Source organism: Panthera leo, chromosome A3 (genome assembly GCF_018350215.1).
Source record: "Panthera leo isolate Ple1 chromosome A3, P.leo_Ple1_pat1.1, whole genome shotgun sequence".
NCBI lineage: Eukaryota > Metazoa > Chordata > Mammalia > Carnivora > Felidae > Panthera > Panthera leo.
The window spans coordinates 42,308,923-42,331,571 of NC_056681.1; the positions used below are offsets into that span (position 1 = coordinate 42,308,923).

The 22,649-nt window shown below is 40.0% G+C and overlaps 1 protein-coding gene across 2 annotated transcripts in view; it reads left to right on the plus strand.

The window, feature by feature from the left end:
* Nucleotides 1–358: 358 nt before the first annotated feature.
* Nucleotides 359–22,649, plus strand: part of PCSK2 (proprotein convertase subtilisin/kexin type 2) — a 272,000-nt gene continuing 249,709 nt past the window's right edge. For both annotated transcript variants that reach the window (XM_042931671.1, XM_042931672.1), the window contains exon 1: nucleotides 359–535. In XM_042931671.1, coding sequence (XP_042787605.1) covers nucleotides 359–535 — 177 coding nt within the window. The remainder of the gene's footprint in view (nucleotides 536–22,649) is intronic.

Here is a 22,649-nt window from a genome sequence, read left to right on the forward strand (position 1 = left end):
AGGCTGGTGCTCTCCTCTGTCCCCAGTGGAATTGGAGCCGAGGAGGAGCTGAAAATGCAGATTTAGCCTCAAGCACAGACATACACTCGCTCTTTCTCTCAGATACACACAGCTCCCCACATTCGCACCTCTGCCAGCGAGCCTGACTACACGGCTTCCCCGCCAGCCAGATGCTGGAGGAGAATACACATTGATTTGCTGCTGAGCCCCCTAATCAGTCTCTTTCTCTACACAAAGATTTTTTTTAAAACAAACAAAAAAAACTATATATATACATTTTTCATTTGCACCTTTCCTCCGAGTCCTCCGCTCCACCAGCCTGCGCGCCTCCTAGCACCACTTTTCACTCCCAAGAAAGATGAAAGGTGGCTGTGTCTCCCAGTGGAAGGCGGCCGCCGGGCTCCTCTTCTGTGTCATGGTTTTTGCATCTGCCGAGAGACCGGTCTTCACGAATCATTTTCTTGTGGAGTTGCATAAAGGAGGAGAGGAAGAAGCTCGCCAAGTTGCAGCAGAACACGGCTTTGGAGTCCGAAAGGTAAAATCTCCCTTGCATTTCGCATGTTGTTTCAAAACGGGGGCAGCCCTGCGCAATCTCATTGCAGATTTGCAAGTTTTCTTTCTCATGCGATGCAGATATTCTGCCATGGGCTCTTTAACACGACATTGCCTCCGGTGATCTTTCACGGGTTATGTAATTAAAATGTCCTTCAAATTATACTAGTAAGGTCATAAAAATAATTTATTGCTCTTTGACTTGGTGGCGAAAACAAGATAACACCTTTCTGACAATGCCTTGCGCCCGGGCTGCTGTCCGAGGTACCAAGTTCTCAAGGCTGGGTGGGGATGGGGGAATGAAGTGCTGAACATCTGGGCTTGACGTTGGCAGTCTTTGCCAGGGATGTATCCCCCGCCCCCATCCCCTGGAGAAAGAGTAGTTTCCAAGGGACAAGGCTAAAAGCTTGGATATTGCAATTCACCTCCGTGCTTTTCGGACCCCGCGCTAGGAGGACTTCCCTCCCGGTGACTTCGGCCCCTGTTCCTTAGCAGCTCTCTGGCTCCAGGAGACTTGGAGATGAACTGGGGTTTCTTTCCAAAATCCGGGTGGAACTTCTCGCCCTCGCCCCTGCCCACGAGCGCCCGCCCCCGAAGCGTACTCCTAGTTAGCTCTGATTCTCAACTCACAGCTGTAGAAGCTGGAAAGGTAGATTTTAGAGGAGTTCCCTATGGAGAAGCTGGGGTGTCTCTCCTGGTGTGTGGGCGGCCACCGTGGCTTTCTCACGAGGGCGCGGGGATCCCCATTCCAAGAAGTTGCCAGAGTTCAACTGTTCGGGCAGCTGCCTAAGGCTCCCAACCTAAGACGCCTTGGGACTCCTTTTGTGACTCCAGGGTATCCATCTGGGACGCAGCGGAAAGGAGAGTGCTGGGTGGGGGCCGTAGCTTACCTGCTTGTCCTTCTTACGAAATATCTTGTCAGAAATCGCAAGTGTCCTTAGGAGACCTGGCGAGAGGTGGGGTAGAGTGAGAAGATGCACGGAGAAACCGGGCAAGGGGAGCGTGGAGGACGTAAGAATGAGATTTGGCAACCAGAAGGCTGGGTGGAGGTCTGGGTGGAGGCTGGGTGGAGGTGTGGGATTCGGGGCCCTATCTTCTCCCTCCCGATCCCAGGAGAGGGGCGGGAAACGAGCGGTGGGTGCTTTCTTTTGTTGCTTTTGCCTCTCAAGGGCAGTGCGAACTAGGTTTCCTATCAGTCCCTCTGTCCGGACTTCCCATGCCTCCCGTCTTCCTCCCAGACGCGGCTCCCTCATGAGCAGCTGGCTCTCCCTCCCCGGTAGGGTGTTGGCAGCAGCGATTTCGACCCTCGGTGGGTTTCCCCGCCAGTCATACTAGTCTGGGAGGAGAAGCCCGCCGGGTCTACCAGTGGCGCGCGGGCGGGTCTTTGCAGAAGGGAACTTGTTGCTCCCGGGAAGCGTGGGTGGAGCAGGGAGAGAGGATGCGAGCTGAGGGAGCAGCCCGCTGTCGTTCTGGCCCAGGGTCTGGGGCTGTTTCAAGAGTTTATGTTTATTTCAACACAGGAAACAAGCAGACCCCCATCCTTCCCAACCCACCTCCCTAACTTGTTAGGAGACAAGATTCAGGACCCAGGAGCCACAGATAGAACAGTGATTGTCACCGTGATTATTATTACCTGACAACAATGGGGCACCCTTGTGTGCTGGAGTCCTTACACATATTCTTATTTAATATTCTCAACAACTCCGAGGAAGCTGCTATTATTATTAAGCTCATGGTACTGATAAGGACATTGGCTCAGATCAGGGCCCAAGGTAAAAACCAACCAGATCTGGATTTAAACCCGGATCTTTCAGAAATAAACTCATGCTCTTTACCTCTACATGCCAAACAGGCTAAGTGCTCTGCAGGATGTGTTGAGCTTTGAGGTGGGCTGAAAAGGGATATGGCATCGGGCTTTTTAGTTTCTGTCAAGGGGCTGCAGCTGATTCGGGAATACCTGCTACTCTTTCCGTACCATGCACCTTTTCATAGTGTAGGCAGATTATTGCTACCTCCTCCTTACTTCCCCTTTAGACAATGCCCTTTAGGATCTTAGCAACTTAAGCAAATCCGGGTGTAACGAAGACAGATAATGACTTGACTTATTAATTCTCCAAGGGGTCACTTTTGTTTTGTCTTGTTTTGTTTTGTAGAGGTAAACGGCTTAATGAGGGGATTTGTAGTTTTGACGGTGGAGTTTGAGAAAGGGGGTGTAGGGACAATCTCATCCTAAATATATCTGGAGAATCTTGATATGCTTACTGTGAACTCTCAGGGAACTCATACTTTGGGGTAAAATCAGATACCTAAGTCTCTGTCACCCCTACTCTTTATTTGAGAGGAGCCCGCTGGCTTTGAGTCAGCCACAAACATGCAATTTCTATCTGGGAAAAATGAACTTTTACCTTGCCACCTCTCCTCCCCTCTCTATAACCCCCTCTCAAAAACAGTATCTCTTAACCAAATGATTTTTGTTCTGATACATAGTTAAAAAAAAAATCAGCCTATGGCAGAATGCTTCTGTCTGACAAATCTTTGCATGGTGCCACACCTGTGTAGAAGGAGCCCTCTTTTCTTTCCTTGGATTCATGTCCCACCCTTCTTCCTTCACGACTGAGCTCCAAACCTTCCCTGATGCTATGGACCACAATGTGCTTTCTCTTCTCCAAATTCCCACGGGATGAAAAAGCAAAGCCTACATGACATAAGCTAGTACATCCCAACACTCTTCCTCCAGTCATTTTATATATGTAAGTAAATGTGGGTGTAAGTATTGTCTTTCCACTTAAAAGGTAAATATTCAAGGACCATATCCTCCATACTTACCTCTAGTCCTCACCATGGCCAGCCTAGTACTGGGTTTGCCAGCCTGTAAGGAAACTTCCTTAGTTTTATCTGTTCCTCCAGGTTTCTCACACACTGTCCTGTCTTGTTCTCATCACATACTGCACTTTTGTCACTCTTTTTTTTTTTTTCATTTTAAACCTACAATACCTCCTTCTCCTTCCTCTCTCTAATACTTAGTGTATCTTCCAATTCCCTACCGCCCCATCCTCTCCAATGCTCAGGGTCAGACACCAAGGATCCTCGGTGATTACTTATTTATCCCAAAGAAGGGTCAGCTATGCAGACTAGGGGAACCTGCTATTTTACTAAGTTATCCCATCTAAACTCACAAGCCTGTGAGGTAGAAATTGTTGCCATCAGACCTAATTCTCAGATGAAAACGTAAAGCCCCAAGCAGTTAAACTTCTATCTGGAGAGTGAAAAAAAACCTCAGATTTAAAACCAAATTTGCTTTGTGGAAAATAACTTTGTTTTCCTACAGAACTGCCTCTGGGAAACCTTCCTGGACAGCCAAGAACTCTGCTCTCTGGGCACCATTTTAGAGTTCTGATGTTTTCCCTTTCCTTTCTTTCTTTTTAATTTTTTCTATATCCAACACCTATTTGGTGTTAACGTATAAACCTATGTCATTAACAAATGTGTATGAGTATGTATTTCAGGTAGATCATAAATCTTTTAAGAGTAGAAACAATACACTGTGTCTTCTTAAAGCCCTATGTTTAGCACAGTGGTCTATATATGAGATATTAAATGAATACCTGGTGATTTTTTTTACCAAACTCTTGCAAGGCCATGACCAAACAAATGTATTTCCTCCCCAAAATGGAACAAAAATACCTCTAACTTTACTGTCAGAAAGGTGTGTCGAGACTAAAGTTTTCTATTTTATCGTGACCTGGCTAAAAGACATCTGTTCATCAAAAAAGATGTATAGACATATGTATATGTCTAGGAGAGTAAGTGAGTTTACAATAACATCAGAGGTGTTTTTCCGAGTGCCTTAAAATTCTTTTTTTTTTAATTTTTAATGTTTATTTATTATTGAGAGACAGAGAGAGACAGAGCACGAGAGGGGGAGGGGCAGAGAGAGAGGAGACACAGAATGTGAAGCAGGCTCCAGGCTCTGAGCTGTCAGCCCAGAGCCTGACGCAGGGCTCGAACTCACAAACTATGAGATCATGACCTGAGCCGAAGTCGGATGCTTAACCGACTGAGCCACCCGAGCACCCCTTAAAATTCTTAATATACTACTAATTTTAAATCTCTTGGAAAAAGAACAAAAAAAATATTTATTTAAACAGTATATTGAAGGTTAGCCAAAAATCAAGTAAGAATTAAGGTAGAAATCCAAACAATTGACAATGAAGTGTTTTTGTTTTGCTACAGTAGGTTTTGGTTTTTGTTCAGGTAGGACTGAGGCTAGGATAATTACACAAGTAAAATCATGTGACCACTTTTTTTTTTTTTTAACGTTTATTTATTTTTGAGACAGAGAGACAGAGCATGAACGGGGGAGGGTCAGAGAGAGGGAGACACAGAATCTGAAACAGGCTCCAGGCTCTGAACTGTCAGCACAGAGCCCGACGCGGGGCTCAAACTCACGGACTGCGAGATCGTGACCTGAGCCGAAGTCGGCCGCTTAACCGACTGAGCCACCCAGGCGCCACATGTGACCACTTTTATATGTGTGCTCACTGCATTTGAAAAACTCTAGCAATAATTGTGCTGGTATACAATGAAAGAATAAACTTCTTTTCATTTTAACTGACTTTTTAATTTTAACTTTAATCGAATTGAATTCTTTAATTGAATTTAATGTTAAAATCAAATTTCTTTTAATTTTATTGAAGTATAACTTAGGAAAGAACACAGTTCATAAACTCACAAACTGAGCACACTTATGTAATGAGCATCCAAATCAAGAAATAAAGTATTATCCATACCCCATAAGTTCCCCCTCTTGCTCATTTAGGTAGTTTTTAGTTTTAGGCTATTATGATTATTGTTTCTGTGGAATTTGTAATGTATGTATTCCCAGCATATATGTCTCTCTGTTGGGAATATCCCTAGGATTATAATTGTTGAGTAAAAGGGTATATATACATTCAACTTTAGGAGACTGTATCAGTTTTCTATTGTGTAACAAATACTACAGGCTTTGTGTCCTAAAACCACACAAATTCATTATTTCATAGTTTTCATGGATAAGGAGTCTGGCACATTTTAGCTGGGTCTTCTGCTCATGGGCTTACAGGTAGAAATTAAGATATTGGCCAGCCATGTCCTCATCTACAGGCACAGCTAAGGGGAAGTCCACTTCCAAGCATATTCAGGTGTTTAGGATTCAGCTCCTTGTAGTTGTAGACCTGGAGTCTTCAATTTTTGCAAGTTCCACTCTCAGCTCCTGGAGCTACGCTCATGACCTTGCTGCATGACCATTTCCATAAACCTTCTCACACTTTCACCCTTCTTTCAGGAAAGGCTCAGTCGCTGTTTAGGTGAGCCTGATTAGGTCAGGCCCACCCAGGAGAATTGTCTTAATTCAGGTAAACTGATTTGGGACCTTAACTACATTTGATAAAATCCCTCCCCTCTGCCACAAAAGGTAATCTAATAACATAAATGACATCCATCATCTTTACAATCCTGTTCCCACACTCACGGGGAGGGGATGATACAGGGCACGTACACGAGGGAGAGGAAATCTTGGGGGTCATCTCAGGATTCCGCCTGCCACAGACAAACTGACCACCAGCAATGTGTGAGGTTTCTGATTGCTCCACATTCTCAGCAACATTTGATTTCTTATTCCTTTTCCTTTTAGTTATTTTGGTGGGTACATAATGATATTTCATTGTGATTTTAATTTGCATTTCCCTGATGATCACCTCAAGCGGAATACCTCTTCATATACTTATTAGTGGTTTGGAAATCCTTTTTTACACATCATTTGTTCAAGTCTTTTGCCCTGAAAAGTTTGGTTTTGTTTTGTTTTCTTTTCTTTTTCTTTGTTTCTTCTTTCTTTCTTTTCTTCCTTTTTCTTTCTTTCTTTTTTCTTTTTTTTTTTTCTTTTGGATCGTCTGTCTTAATTTTCCGTTTGTAGGAGCTCTTTAGCTATTATGGATAGGAAGAATCTTTTGTCATATATTTATTTTCGCCCTTTTAGTGGTATTAACAATATTGAATCCAGATTCTATAATTTCACTCTCATTTCATCGTGGATCAATTGTGAGTCAGAAGAAGTAGTCTTCCACCCTCTGCCCTGTTCTCCTCTAGATCAAGATTAACATGGTTCAGAAGGGGAAACAAAACAAGAGATAGATTTGATCCTAAGTGTTTCCAAGAGGATTCCTATCTAAGAATCCCTTAAGGGACAGTTTTTCTGACCCTACACGATCTATTACCATGGTAACCAAAGGTAAATAGCCCAGAACTCAACTTCCCCAACATGAAAGCTATGAATTCCTTTTGGACTCTAACTTAATATAGTATGCTTTAGGTCAAGTCCAAGCTAATCCTTTAAGCCTTATCTGACTGACTTAGACTGAAATATTCTCTATCTCTTTGGGACTTCCCCTGCATTTAATCTGTTCCTTTTCTTGGCACCAGTCACCTTTGTCCCAGCACTCACTATATCCAATGCCTCTCTTGTGACTAAAGGAAGCCAGGAACAGCAATGTTCAAAGGTATAGATAATGGGATTTAGAATTAGAAAGTACCGGAAACTTGTCTAGATTATGAAATCTCTAAGAGGCTCATGTTTATTTGAAAATATGGTGGTTGTGAAAAATAATAAAATATGGTGGTTGTGAAAAAATAATAAAATATGGTGGTTGTGAAAAATAAATAGTACAGTGTGTATAAGGTTTTGAACACAGTGGCAAGTGCATAGAATAAAAAACCTATTATTGGTAGGAGTAATAATAATAAGGTGATGACCTGGTTACATTTTTTTGCTCACGAAAACAATTATAAGTTGTACTTTCTTGGGAGTGACAACTGATTGAATGAGGAGTAAACAGCCCAATGGGAACCCATCCAGGAGTTGGCCATGATCCTTGAGAGTGCCTGGCTGAAATAATCCAGAATTAAATTCACTATAGCCCATGGTAATTATCTTAACCAATCATGCTGACTTTCTTAGGAAATTTGATTCACTAGTTGCTATAGAGAGGAAAATGGGGTCTAGTTGTCATGAAAGAGACTATCCAGGCCATGGGAGATGCAGACATTTCATCTGAGTTCCTATAACTTCCCAGCTCCATTTCCCAGCAAAAGATGGGACAGAAGGTAAAGGCTAATTACCAGACTAATTTTGTCTTCTCCTTGGGCCACAGCAGTACCACATTTCCCAGCCTGCCTTGCAGATAGGTACCACCATATGAGGATGCTAGCCAGTGGGATGTAAGCAGGAGTGATGTGCACTTCTTCCTTGCTTGAAGCGTAAAAACTGACCGTAGGTTGATTCTCCACCTCTTCTCTTCTGAGGTTTGATGTGATTAAGAACAGTAACTTTGGAAGCCAAATGCTTCCAAAGATGCATTTGGTAGAGTGCAAGATGGAAGGACCCCAGGTCCCTGATTCTTGACTTAGAAGAGCTTTATGAGTCAGAAAGTTAATTGCTATTACATTAAGGCACTGGGATTTGAGAGTTTATCTTTAGAACCACCAACATTACCCAAGCCAATATCCTGTCAATAAATATCCTTCTTTCTTAGGTTGCAAGAGTATTCTCTGAACCTTACAACCAAACCAAACCAAATTACAAGAATAATAATTTTTAAAAGACTTATGAAAGCTCCTACATCTCCACCTCGTAATGTCAACCAACTTTACAGGTCTTTGTGATTTTTCTTCTCCAGGAAGAATACACAACCCATTAAATACTCTTGTCCCACTGGCGACCAATATGCTTTACTCATAATAGGTACTCATTATGTGCTTCTTCACTGATAAGTACACCTGGATCACAAGGTGACTATTCGGCCATTAACTCAGAGAAGAGGCACTTGAAGTACTAGTTTTCAAGAAACTACCCCTGTAGCATCCATTTATTTGTAGGCAGCAATGTAGCTAGGAAATAGAAGTAGGTAACAGGCAGCATGTCAATGACTGGCAGACTCCTGCGTTTCCCTAAATTCCCAACTTATAAATGATCAGTGATAGAATAGATCAAAAAAAAATTCTTTTTCTCAAATGAATGAATATCTAAAATTCAATGTCTCTTTCAAAAGGTCTTATTAGCTGTAGATCACAATGTTACAGCACATCAGGGAGTGATGCTATAGTTAAGTTTGCAATAATTATATATTTGGCTGTAACTGCTCAAAGAAGTCAGGCTTTAAAAATAAAACATAAAACCTGAAGTTCATACTTTTTTCCACCCACTAGAGCAGTGGCTTCATTTTACATTTGAGCTCAGATTCATCATTTCAAAAAGAAACCCTGAACTGAATTTGTGGGTTATTATTTGAGAGTCAAATAATCACAGGACATTCGAAAGCAAGAGTTTTAGTTTCACCTTCTTTACTAATATACTAATATACTTCTAAAGAAGTGTGTGTGTGTGTGTGTGTATAATAGCTGAATAGCTGAAGTCCATTAAGTGACTAAACTCCACTAATGGTTAGGGAATCAAGAAATTGCATTTGAATTAACAGTTCTACCCTAAATGTAATGGTTCCATATTAATGAATGGCTTCTATTATTCTATGTTAGGTATATATAAAAAGCAATAAATTCCCTAGACAAATCACTTTTTTGTCCCTAAAACAATTTGACCATAACTTTTTGGAGAATGTTGTGATGTGCTGAGCTCCTCTGATGAGAATAACTGAATATAACAAACTCTTAGGTTGAAAGTGAAACATGGACACAAACCCTTAATTTTCTGACACAAATGAAGTAGCCTCAACAATATCACAAGATGTTGGTAGCTTCTCCATTAGGAAGTCGACAAGAAGATGAGAACTGTAGAATCCTAGGGTTGCTCTTTATTTATAACTTTATTTATTTTTATAATTATTATTTTAATTCTGTATCAAATTAATTAATATATGCATTTTTAAATTTTTATTTAAATCCAAGTTAGTTAACATACAGTGTAATAATGATCTTAGGATTAGAATTTAGTGATTCACCACTTACATATAAGACCCAGTGATCATCCCAACAAGTGCCCTCTTTAATGCCCATCACCCATTTAGCCCATCCCCCCCCCCAACATCCCTCCAGCCACCCTCAATTTGTCTTCTGTATTTAAGAGTCTCTTATGGTTTGTTTCCCACTCTGCTTTTATCTTATTTTTCCTTTTTTCTTTCTTTTCCTGTTTTGTTTCTTACTTTCCACACATGAATGAAATCATCTATTTGTCTTTCTCTGACTGACTTATTTCGTTTCGCATAATACACTCTAGTTCCATTCATGTTGCAAATGGCAAGATTTCATTCTTTTTGATTGCCAAATACTATTCCATTCTATATATATCACATCTTCTTTATCCATTTGTCAGCCGATGACATTTGGGCTCTTTCCATACTTTGTCTATTGTCACTAGTGCTGCTATAAACATTGGGGTGCATGTGCCTCTTCGAATCAGCATTTTTGTATCCTTTGGATAAATTCCTAGTAGTACAATTGCTGAGTTGTAGGATAGCTCTATTTTTAATTTTTTGAGGAACCTCCATACTGCTTTCCAGGGTGGCTGCACCAGTTTGCATTCCCACCAATAGTGCAAAAAGGTGCCCCTTTCTCCGTATCCTTGCTAACATCTGTTGTTTCCTGAGTTGTTCATCTAAGCCATTCTGACAGGTGTGAGGTGGTATCTCATTGTGGTTTTGATTTGTATTTCCTTGTTGATGAGTGATGTTGATCATCTTTTCATGTGTCTGTTAGCCATCTGGCTGTCTTCTTTGTAAAAATGTCTATGCCTTCTGCCCTTTTCTTTGCTGGATTACTTTTTTTTGCAGGGGGGGTGTTGAGTTTGATAAGTTCTTTCCAGATTTTGGTTACCAACAATTTATCTGATATGTCATTTGCAAATATCTTCTCCCATTCCATTGGTTGCCTTTCAATTTTACTGACTGTTTCCTTCCCTGTGCCTTTTCATCTTGATGAGGTTCCAATAGTTCATTTTTGCTTGACTCTCATGAACATCCAATTCTTCTCCTAAATTTTCCTAAATAGATTCACTTAATGCTTACATTGTGTCAAGGTAGAAAGAGTTCAAAGGAAGATGAGAAACATGTTAGGATGACTTATTTGGAGACATCAAGAACAGGAAGATAATAACTTAGGCTTAAAACATGTGCCACGTAACGGCATTAGAAAAATATTTTTTGACCTGGGATACTTGGCTTTCACTGTTCCAGTGTTTTAATGTAAGCTGAGAGTAGTGACATCATAAGTCTTGCTTTCTGTGTAAATGCGACGCCTGATAAAACTAAGCCTACAGTGAGTAGTTGTTGAATGAATGATCTAATTTATGTTGGCGTCAGATTTCTTAGATAATTGAGCGTCTTTCCTCTTGAGATTTAAGCAAACAAGCAAACAAAATTGTGAATTCTTCTACTGGGGGAATGGCGAATCTCTCAGTGTAAACACGGTGTTCTTACTTGTTGCAGTCCTCATGAATGCAATGAATACGAATAACCAAGTTGTTAACTTGACATAAATTAAGACTCCCTGATCATGTAAAAAATACAATAACTTAATTATTTTTGTCAAAATTACACATTCTCATTACTATTTTTTAATATAAAGTAGTACAAAAAAAGCACTGAAAGAAAGGTGGGTTTTTTTTTTATTACCCCAAACTTCATTACTCAGAAATAACCATTAATAGCATTAGGTAATTTTATTGCAGATATTTCTGTAAGAATATATATATAGAGAGAGAAAAAAGGTAGTTAGATAAATTGTTTTACGGAACTGGGATTATATTGTACACACTACTTTTTTTAAAAATATTTATTTATTTATTTATTTTTAAATTTTTTTAATGTTTATTTTTATTTTTGACAGAGACAGAGACAGAGCATGAGCGGGGGAGGGTCAGAGAGAGAGGGAGACACAGAATCCGAAGCAGGCTCTAGGCTCTGAGCTGTCAGCACAGACCCTGACGCGGGGCTCGAACTCACAGACTGCGAGATCATGACCTGAGCCAAAGTTGGACGCTCCACCAACTGAGCCACCCAGGCGCCCCAATATTTATTTATTTTTGAAAGAAAGAGACAGAGAGAGAGCATGAGCAGAGGAGGGGTAGAGAGAGAAAATCCCAAGCAGGCTCCCTGATGTCAACACTCAGCCCAACATGGGGCTCAGTCTCACAATCTGGGAGATTATGACCTGAGTGGAAATCAAGAGTCGGAACCTTAACTGACTGAGCCTCCCATGTGCCCCTGTACACACTACTTTAAGTTTTAAATTATTCATTTGATTATTATAGAATTTAACAAAAGGAAAGGAAACTGAAAAAAAAAATTTGATGACATTGTTAAACTTCAGACAAATTAGTCATGGAAGAGATATAATTTTGTAATAGGTCTCCCTAAAATTAAAAAAAAAAATTAGTGTGATGGTACTGAGGAGTTTGTGACTATTTTACATGCAAAAGGTAGATAGGTAGATAATATATATTTAATGACAAGTTTGATTAATTCATTATGTATTTCAACTTCAGTGAATTGTGGAGTCCATGCTCAGCAAAGTGGGGACATTAGCCTGCTAACACTTTCTCTTGCCTCCCCTATTCACACATTGCAGTGCTCCTTAGGTGTGTCATATTTTGCACTAGGTTACGTGTAAATATTAACCTTCTGCATATAACCATGATTTACAGTATTGCTGGTATTTGTTCTACATTAAAATTGCTTGTGATTTCATCACAGTTGCTTTACCCAGAACTTCTTCAATCCCAAATTCTTCATTTTCATTTGTCTCTTGGCTAGCTAGGCTTTACTGAAAAGTGAAAGGAGCCTGAGTAGGAAAAGGGAACTCTCTTCTCTCTGAGCTAAAAAAACAGGATGGGCAGATGAAGTTCAGTGTGTAGGTCACAGAAGAGGATATGGGGAGAATACCCACTGAGGAGTCACAACTACTTCAAAGGTGAAGGAGGCAAAGTCAACACTTCCAGTGAGGGAAGAGGTGATGGGGTGGGGGCTTCAAGGGAGACAGCATTTTGCACACTGTTACTGGCAAGGGAAGGGATGCTGACAAAGGACAAAGGACGACTTCTGGGCAGCACTGAGGGGCCAAGAGGGAGAGAATCGATTTATAGTGGCACCAACTGCATCATTTTCTTAAACGGCACTTAAGTGGGGGTGGTAGAGGTTGGGAGAGAGAGAAATGAAGTTTTTAAAAACTAGAGACTATCAATAAACTAGAACAGAAGGTAAATTGGGATTCATAGCGAGAGAACTGAGAGAAAGCTCTGGTTAGTGACTAGGGTGTTGACTCACTAGGCTCCAAGTCCCGAACACATCCAGATAATGATAATGCCCATAGAGGTTAATTACCAAAGTCAAAAAGAGGTAAAGCTGGCCAAGGATCTGAAAGTCAAATGCACAAACATCCATCCACATACACCTCAGTCATACCACAGCAATAGATAGCATTGCCAAGGAAGAGTGTTGAGAGAAAAAGGAGAGAAGAGGTCCCAGGACAAAATCCTGGAGAACTTTGGACCTGAAGGGGAAAAGAGGAGCCAGGCAAGGAGACAGAGCTTGGACTGTTAGAGATAGGGAAGGAGAATTGAGGACTGTGAAAGGAAAGTAGGTGAGGGTTAAGAAAGAAAGAATGGGGCAACCAAGGCTACCGATTTTAGAGATGAAGTCCTTGTTGAAATTGGAGGTGCCACCTTAGCACATTGGAAGAGGACACATCTGTTAGTTTGGGTTTCCAGGATTAAGGGATAAGAATTTAAATGAAAGTTGTTTATTTAAGGAATGGACCTAGAAAATACTGGTAGGGGAGTGGGGGAAGTGAAACAGGAAAGGGAAAGCAAGTTGTCATTGTGGATAACTGGGGGCTCAGTCCCACCAGGAAACTCTGGAAAGCTGGTGTAGAACATGTGCCCCAGAGGTATCCTGCCTGAGCTGTGAGGGAGCTGGGGTATTTATGTGCCAGTTGCAATCACACATCGATTCAGGATTGCTAATTACTCCTGGGTGGCATTAAGTCTCCAGTACTTTGACCTGGCACATGTTCAGAAGAGCAGAATTCGGCCAACTAGAGAAAACTCAGGTGAAGAATGCAGAGCTGGCCTGCCCTAAATGCTAAGGCCCAAAGGGATCCGAGCAGAAAAGTGATCACGTCTGCTATAGGAAGGAAGCCACATTGTGAAGGGTAGCAGTAAATATGATGAAGTTGAGGTATCAAGACAATTTCTTCAAGAAGTGTATGGGAGGGGAAAGAGGAAAAGCATTGAGGTGATTTAAATATATGTCATTTTAATGGTGTTTGTAAACAATAGTTTCTAAACACTTGTCAGACGGCTTGGAAATTGCTATCCCACCAAAAACTTGTGATATGTTAGCCTAATTATTCTAAGTGGTTTATCTGGAGTCATTTAAATTTTTACGAGTAATATCTACAGTGATGGAATTACAGGAAGGAATCATAGAAAGGCATTAGATTAACCTCTCATTTTACACAGGAGGAAAAGGAAATAAAGCATGATGTTTATGTTCTTCACTACTAGCAATGAGCATTTGAACCCTGTCATTTATTGGCTGAGATTCAGAGACCAGAGAACCATTGTATCCGCCTTTCACATTGGATGAGACCGAAACCCCAACTGCATGAGATTCCTATGAGTAATTAGCCACACGCACCAACTGGATCTGACCACGCCACTTCATTGCAGATCCCCCTGGCCTGCTTTTCACCACTTTACTTGTAAAAGTTGTATAAAGACCAGTTTTCCAAACAAAGCGGCTTGTAGATGCAAGGATTCTGCACCAGCCACAACCTATTGGATTTACACTAGGTGAAATACAGAACAAGAATTGATGTTTCTTTGACTGCCCCCTTAGTGATTAATACAGCACTGTACATTTAGTAAGCACTCAATAAATATAAAAATAAATGATGAGGAAAAAATCTAAAAGCTTACATTATCATCGGATGCTCACGAAATGACAGACTGATGTGTTACGTAATGCTGCAATCAGGAAGACCAAGCATGCTAGGAAAGGTTACATGAAGATCCTAATTTGTGCTTGTGTTAAATGGCTTCAATTAATTAATTACCATTAATGGCCTAAAATGTTGTGACTTGATGGGATATAAAGAAACCTAAGACAGAAAATAAGGTAATCCACAAATTCTATCCTTCCTTGCCCTTAGCTTGCTCTCTACTTCTGTGAAGGGGAAAAAATCAGTTTCATCAGGAGGCTATCAGTTCCCTTCCAAGGTGATGGAAATTCAGACACAAGAAGGTAGTTGGCATCCAAGGGTCCATTCTAGTCAGTTCCTGCTGATTGTATTTCTTGGGACTGTCAGCCAAGAATGGGAGACCAAGAGAGACCTTGCAGAGCCTAAGACATGGGAAGAAGGATGGGAGACAAGCCATTGTCGATCTCGAAGTCCAGAAGTGGTACCATATTGTGGGGGAGGGAGGGCAGAATCAGTGCCAAAGAGAACTTTGTAGAGTTGTGTCTTCAGTGAGGCTTGACATTAACCTAAATTTAGACCCAGCAGCTGAAGCCAAAACAAACCTTCCTGGCCATTAACTGGAAAAGAGGAAAGGACCAAGGGAAAATTACAGGAGTTTGAAAGGAATGGACAAAGAAACTAACAGGAGCCACAGTCATACCAGGGGATAGTATAGAAGCAGAAAAATATTCATTTCATTCAACAATCATGTACTTAGTACATTCAATAAGCAAGTATGATGTCAGACACTGAGACATGGATTTGGGAACAAATCTTTGCTTGTGTCACATTTACTAAATCCCATCGGCCAAAACAAGTGCACATGGCCAAGCTCAGTCAGTGTGGAGACAACTAACCATGGAATTGATCCAGAGAGGCAGAAACAAAATGCAGACCATTATTGCAACATTCTAGACCTTCTGCAAGTGATGACATCTCTGAGTTATCCCATCAAAGACTGAGAAAGCTGGGAAATTTAACCACCAGCTGCCATTCCTTCTTTGCTGAGGGCTGCACCCGAGCCATCAAATTGCTGGCACTTTTGCTTTCCCCAAGAAGACCAAACATGCTTCCAGAGGTAAAAATGCACAAAGACTCTGTCATGTATAGGTACTGTCTACAGGCGGTGTCCCGGGTAGGCCACGGGAATGAAGGCAGGGCATCAACACCATCTGATGCACAGAGGCCATCAGTTAGATAGAATATAGGTTCTGATTTAAAGAAATCAGAGGAATACAGTGCTCTTTGTAAACAACTAGAGTACTGGCAATATGTTTTGTGGTAGATTTATGATATAGTACCCATGAGGCAATGACTGTCAGCAGAAAGGGAGTCTTCCCAGGGCAGACAGTGTCAGGTTGATGTGAATTTGGATTGAGACTCATAATTTCAACAGGCCAAAAGGAAAGAGGGTTTATAGAGGATCCCATGACGTGTGCAAGGGAACACACCAGGATTCTGGAGGGAATGCAAGTGGTTGTGTCTGGCTAAATGTGGAGAGAGACCGAGAAGCCAAAGAAGTGGACTGGGGTCAGTTTATAAGGGGTCACCCAAGCCATGCAGACGAGTTTGGATATTGTCGTTATGTAGAAGGGGGCGTTGAAGGATACTTGGAAAGTGTAACAGGAAAGTCTAGGATAACAAGTTGAGCTAATAGTGAGTTGGAGGGGCCTAGGTTTCCCAGCCTGGTTCCTTTGTCCTATGGAATCAGTCATGTTTTGGAAGCTGGTAGCATCATCCCCTTTAACAGATGATGCTACTGGGAGTCAGGTTACATGTCTTTGATCCCATTGCCACTGGCTGATGACATCAAGGATACGAATGGCTTAATTATTGTCTTTGGAGCCACAATAAATGGCTGGTAGAGGCAGCCAGTTCCATCTGTGAAATTTATTCCAGCTAAGAACAAAATGATTAAATGCATCCTACTTCCTCTCCCAACATATGAATGCATGAATCTAAAACAGACCTTCTAACTTAGGAGCTAAAAAGAAAAGCCAGGACAGTAGTATATCACTGTCATCACAGCGGATCTGACAGGTAGATTATTCCCGGCTCCTCTAAAGGAATAATGTATGTTCTTAAATTTTCATCTCTGAAATAGTGTTTGGAAATTTTGCCTGAGGCTAGAAGGAAACAGTGAGTGAGGCAGAGAATCAGGTACCCTCTATCTGTCTCACTACCTGGTTGTCATAAACTTGATATAAATTAGTTGTTTAGTTTTTGGTAGTGAATCATAGCTTGAATCCCACTTTGGAATGTTCACTCAGTCCTACAATATAGAAAACAACCATGTACAATGCAAGCTGTTTCACATTGTTGAGCTCCTGGTTGTAGGCAAGAGTGGCTCCCAGAATCACAGAAGAGAGCTGAATGCTGTCCATGGAGACAAATGCTCAGTAGTGGCTTAGGAATGGACAAGGTGTCCTGAGTGCTGTGACTTCAGGTCAGTGACTCCACTCTCTCTGCTAGTCTCCCTTCAAATAGCTAATTCCTCCCTTGGAAATATCTAATTCCAAAGGAACATCCATCCATGCAATTCATATTTTATCAACAGGTTTTTAGTGAGTCCTACAGAGATAAGCACATTGAAAGGCATGGATTCTACAGACAGAAAGGTGACTGACACACGTAGATTTATGTGCAAAGGAAAGCATGTTATAAGTTCTCTACTCCAGTTTGTTAGACTTCACCTGATCTGATGACTCCATTCAGCTTTAATGAATACCCATTTTATAAGCTGGGGTGTGGAAAGCTCTGGTTCTACACACAACGGACTTTCTCAGACCAGGCTAACCTTATAACATGCCCAGATAAGCTGAGGCTGAATAATATCCTCTGTCACATCTGGTTATGCAAGGAAATGACATCCTCACTCCACAGGCTTCCTCCTGTTGAAAGAGAAGCTGAAGGCACATACAAACAATTAGGCTTCTCTGCTGCATGAGTGGCATCTGTTCAAAGAAGCTGTCAAGACTTCTACTCCTCTATGGAAATCATATTTACTTTATTCATCTAAATAATGTGGCTTGTTTGCCTTCTGTATGAAATGGTCTTGCACTGTTTCTCATTGATTGATTTTTATGAGATAGCATATCACTTTCTGTGTGTCCATATGCCTCTCTGCTAAGAATGGAATAGCTTCTTTTTTTTTTTTTTTTTTTTTTAAATGGAATAGCTTCTTACTGAATCCTTTCAATTATATTCTTTTACAGTTTTGGAGGCATTGTGTTTATTCAAAATGTCCAACTCTTTATCCCTATGTTTTCCACTGCCCAACCATGCTTTCCAAGATTAACAGGAAAAGAATGATGAAAATAAATAAAAGCAGTAATTAAAAATAAAAAATAAAAGCCACATATTTTATATTCCATTCCCAACATGTTGCTCCCTGGTTGGGTAATTATAGCAATCAGAATCCACTGAAATAGGCTGTATATATTTTTGAAAGCTATCTTTTTTTGAAGCAGTTTTAAGTTTCCAACAAAATTTAAATATACAGGGATTTCTTATATACCCCTTCCCACTCCCCCACATTCATCTCCTTCCCCATTATCAGCATCACTCACTAGAAGGGTACATTTTTTACCAAAGATGAACCTACATTGACACACCATAATCACTCCAAATTCAGTTTGCCTTACTGACACAACTCTCTTTGTGTTGTAAATTCTATGAGTTTGGAAAAAGTATAATGACAAATATCCATCATTATAATATAATGCAAACTATTGACTGCCCTCCAAATCATCTGTTCTCTGCTGTTCATCTCTCCTTCCCTCCACCCCTGGAAAACACTAATATTTTTTATTGCCTGCATAGTTTTGCCCTTTTAAGAATACCAGAGAATTGGAATCATACAAAATGTGGCCTTTTCAGTTCAGCTTCTTTCACTTAGTAATACGTATTTAAGTTTCCTCCATGTCTTTTCATGGCTTGATAGCTCCGTGTTTTGTTTTGCTTTGCTTTGTTTTTAGCACTGAATGACATTCCATTATCTAGATATACCAGTTTATCCATCCACTTACTGAAGGACCTCTTGGTTGCTTCCAGGTATTAGCAATTATGAATGAAGCTGCTGTAAACATCCATGGGCAGCTTTTTGTGTAAACATGAGTTTTCAACTCCTTTGGGTTTATTTGTTTATTTTGAGAGAGGAAGGGAGAGAAGGGAAGGGGCAGGAAGAGAAGGAGAAAGAGAATCCCAAGCAAACTCCACCCTGTCAAAACAGAGCCCAATGTTGGGCTCGAACCCATGAACCATGAGATCATGACCTGAGCTGAAATCAAGAGTTGGACGCTTAACCGACTGAGCCACCCAGGTGTCCCTGCAATTTCTCATGGTGTATAATATGGACTCTCTTCATCTGCTTATTTGCCACTTGTATGTATTCATTGGTGAGGTGTCTGTTAAAATCTTTGGCCATTTTTTTAACTGGGTTGTTTTCTGACTGTTCAGTTTTAAGAGTTCCTTGTTTATTTTGGATAACGGTCCTTTATGTGTCTCTTGCAAATATTTTCTCCCAGTCTGTGGCTTGTCTTCTAATTCTCTTAATATTGTCCTTCAGAGAGCACAAGTTTTTATTTTTAAAGAAGCCCATCTTATCGATTATTTCCTTCATAGATTGTGTCGTTGGTGTGGTATGTAAAAATGTATCACATACCCAAGGTCATCTAGGTTTTCTCCTATGCTATCTTCTAGGAGTTTTATAGTTTTGTGTTTCATATTTAGGTCTATGATCCATTTGGAGTTAATTTTTGTAAAGGGTGTAAAGTCTGTGCCTGGATTTTTTTTTTTTTGCACGTGGATCTCCAGTTGTTCCAGCATCAGTTGTTAAAGAAACTATCTTTATTCCATTGTATTACCTTTGCTCCTCTGTCAAAGGTCAGTTGACTATATCTATGCAGGCCTATTTCTGGGCTCTCTATTCTGTTTTCTTGATCAATTATTCTATGCTTTCACCAAGACTGTACTGCCTCAATTAGTATAGCTTTATAGTAAATTTTGAAATCAGGCAGTGTCAGTCCTCCAACTTTGTTCCTCTCCTTTAATACTGTGTTGCCAATTCTAGGTCTTTTGTCTCTACATATAACCTTTGGAATCAATTTGTCAATGTCCACAGACCAATTTACTGAGATTTTGATTGGGGTTGAATTGAATCCATAGATGAGGTTGGGAAGAAGTTACATGTTAACAATATGAAGTCTTGCTATCCATGAACATGGAATATCTCTCCATTTATTTATTTCTTTGATACTATTGATCAGTTTTATAGTTTGCCTCAAATATATCTTGCACCTGATTTGTTAGATTTATATCTAACAAATATAAATTCATTTTTGAATTTATGCTAATGTAAATGGTATTGTTTTTATTTCAAAGTGTACTTTCTCATTGTTAGCATAGGTTTTGCTTTTAGTTACTCAGTATCCTCACACTTGAATGCTCAGAAGTCTGTGAGCAAGTAGCATTGAATGTGCCCACAAATGTGTCTTGAGCTCAGTCTGTAAATTCACTATTAGTTGGGTGAGATCAGAATGGTTAATCTTAACGTAGTTGCATTTAAAAGACTGCACATTGTATCAAGACCATACACCATGATGTGTGTGATATCCCTGCCAAAAAACATAACTTCAATCTAATGGTAAGAAAACATTGGACAATTCCCAATTGAATGGAACTCTACAAAATAGCTGGCTTGTACTCTTCAAAAGTATTAAGGTCATGAAAGACAAAGACAGACAAACTAAGAAATTCTTCCAGATTAAAAGAGAGATGAAAACTACATGCAACATGTGATCCTGGATTGACCTTGGTCAGATTTTTTAAAAGCCATAAATGATATTATTAAGACAATTGGTGAATATTAGTGATGTCTTGATGTCTGCAAGTGAGAAAATAATATTATATCAAAGTTGGTTTTCTGATTATAATACTCATACTGTCTTGTCCTTAGGAAACAAATGCCATCTACAAATTACACTCAGAAAATTCAACAAAATTAATATGTATACATAGAAAACATGATCAAGAAAGTGCAGTAAAATGTTAGTGACTGGAGACTCTGGATAGAGGTTCTATGAACATTCTTTGCCCTATTCTTGAAATTTTTCTGTGAGTTTGAAATTATTTCAACCCTAATCAGCTGGTTCTGTAAAGTCATCAACTTTAGTAATTATACTCAAAAAGCATCCTAAGTTATTTCAAAATGTTTTTTTTTCTTTGCAATTGGTTTCTGCTTTATTTGAATGTATGGTTATACACTGAAGAATAGCAGATAGTATGAATTACTTTGTGGTTGGATCTCCTTCATTGATATTAATCCATTAGAAACATTTTAAACCTGTACTTTTATCTAGGAAAAAATAATTACCCTTCCTCAATGGAAGAATAAAGTTTGCTTCTTTAAAAAAAAAAAAGAAAGAAAGAAAGAAAGAAAGAAAGAAAGAAAGAAAGAAGTTGTTTTGAAAATAAATTATCCCAAAAAGGGTATATTGGCTCAAAACTATCATTCAAGTCTCTCTCCCTCTATGAAACTGAGAAAATTTCCACTTTCTCAATAGCCATGAGGTTTCATCCAACTTCTGCCACTATAGAGCAGTATGACCTTGACCAAGTTATTTAACTTTCTGAACCTCACTTTTCTTATGTATATAATCCAGATGTCAACTGAAAATGCCCGGTACCTTGAGATCTAAATAAGATTCACTCAAACCCCTCCCCCACTCCTGAATTATGTACGTTTAGAAGTCCTAAGCCCTTCTCAACATTCCTGTAAATTCTAAGGGTAAAATCTGGATCCTTGTTTCACTTCTAGATCCTGTTTTCTGCTCCCAATAAAACTTCTAGGTTAATAGCTGATGTCCTATCCCACACCTGCAATCTCTATTCTTCATTAGGCTAGCAGGTGTGAAAGTCAGCCACCATCTTGATTTCCCCACACCTACCTAACTCTAACCACTCACCCAAGGCATTTGTAACTATAATGTATTTTACTAAAGATGTCAGGGATGCAGAGAGGGGATTTATGTTGCAAAATACAAACAACTGTAAAGTAAGCATCAGGCAGGCATAAAGACAACTTTTGGTCACCTCACCACTGGGGCTCAAGCAGTGGCCCCTTTGCCCAATGTCATGCCAGCTTCACATCTCTTACTGACTTCTCTCCCCTTTCTTTTTTGTGTCCCTTGGTCTGCTTATAATTCCTTCCTCTCATGGGTCAAAACAGATTCTTCTCAGGAAGAACAGATCTTTTTGTTCTCTAGGCACCCATGACCTTAGGACTCTACCAACCATCACAAGACTCTCTCAGATAAAGACCACTGCTTCCCCAAGAAGAACTCTGGTGCCAACTAAGGTGTCCTAACTTCTGCAAAGTGAGACATAGTGCTAGGTACCCTATCGGGCCATTTCCACTGTGAAAATGCTGAGATACTATGAAGCATACTGGCTTTTATTTTACAAAGTGAAGTTATCTTTATTGTATATGTCAAAATTTAAGAGTCTACAAAGCTCACTGTAGAAAATAATAAAGAGGTAAACCAAAAAAATTAAATCATTCCAAGTTTTGCCACCTGTTATTAACACTTAGGTGAATATTAGCTGAACATCTTTCCAAGCAGTAACCTTAGTTGGCACACACTGTTTTGTTTCTACAAAAGCAATATACTGTGAAAATCTTTCTGCTGCAATGAAGACAAATGCGACACCATTTTTACAGCTATTTACTCTTTGAAAGTGCAATCAGCTTTCTTCCCTGCAAAGTCCCTTTCTTCCTTCACAAGCTTTTCCATTCTTTCTGCAACTTTATTCCAGTGAGACCAACACTGATATTTCAATATTTAACTTAGTCTTGATATCACTGCTCTCATATACACAAACCAACAAATGTATCCCTTTGAATACAATTCCAAATGAATCCCCTTTCTCCTGCCCTCTTATCGATGTGGAATTTAATGTGGCACCAGTGAACTTCATTAAGAAATCACATTTGCTATTGGCTTGGTCAAATCCAGCTTTCTTCTGGATTATTCCAGATTTCAAAGAAAAAGGAAACACCTTGCTTGTGAAGACACCAGCTCAGGTGACTACTTTTC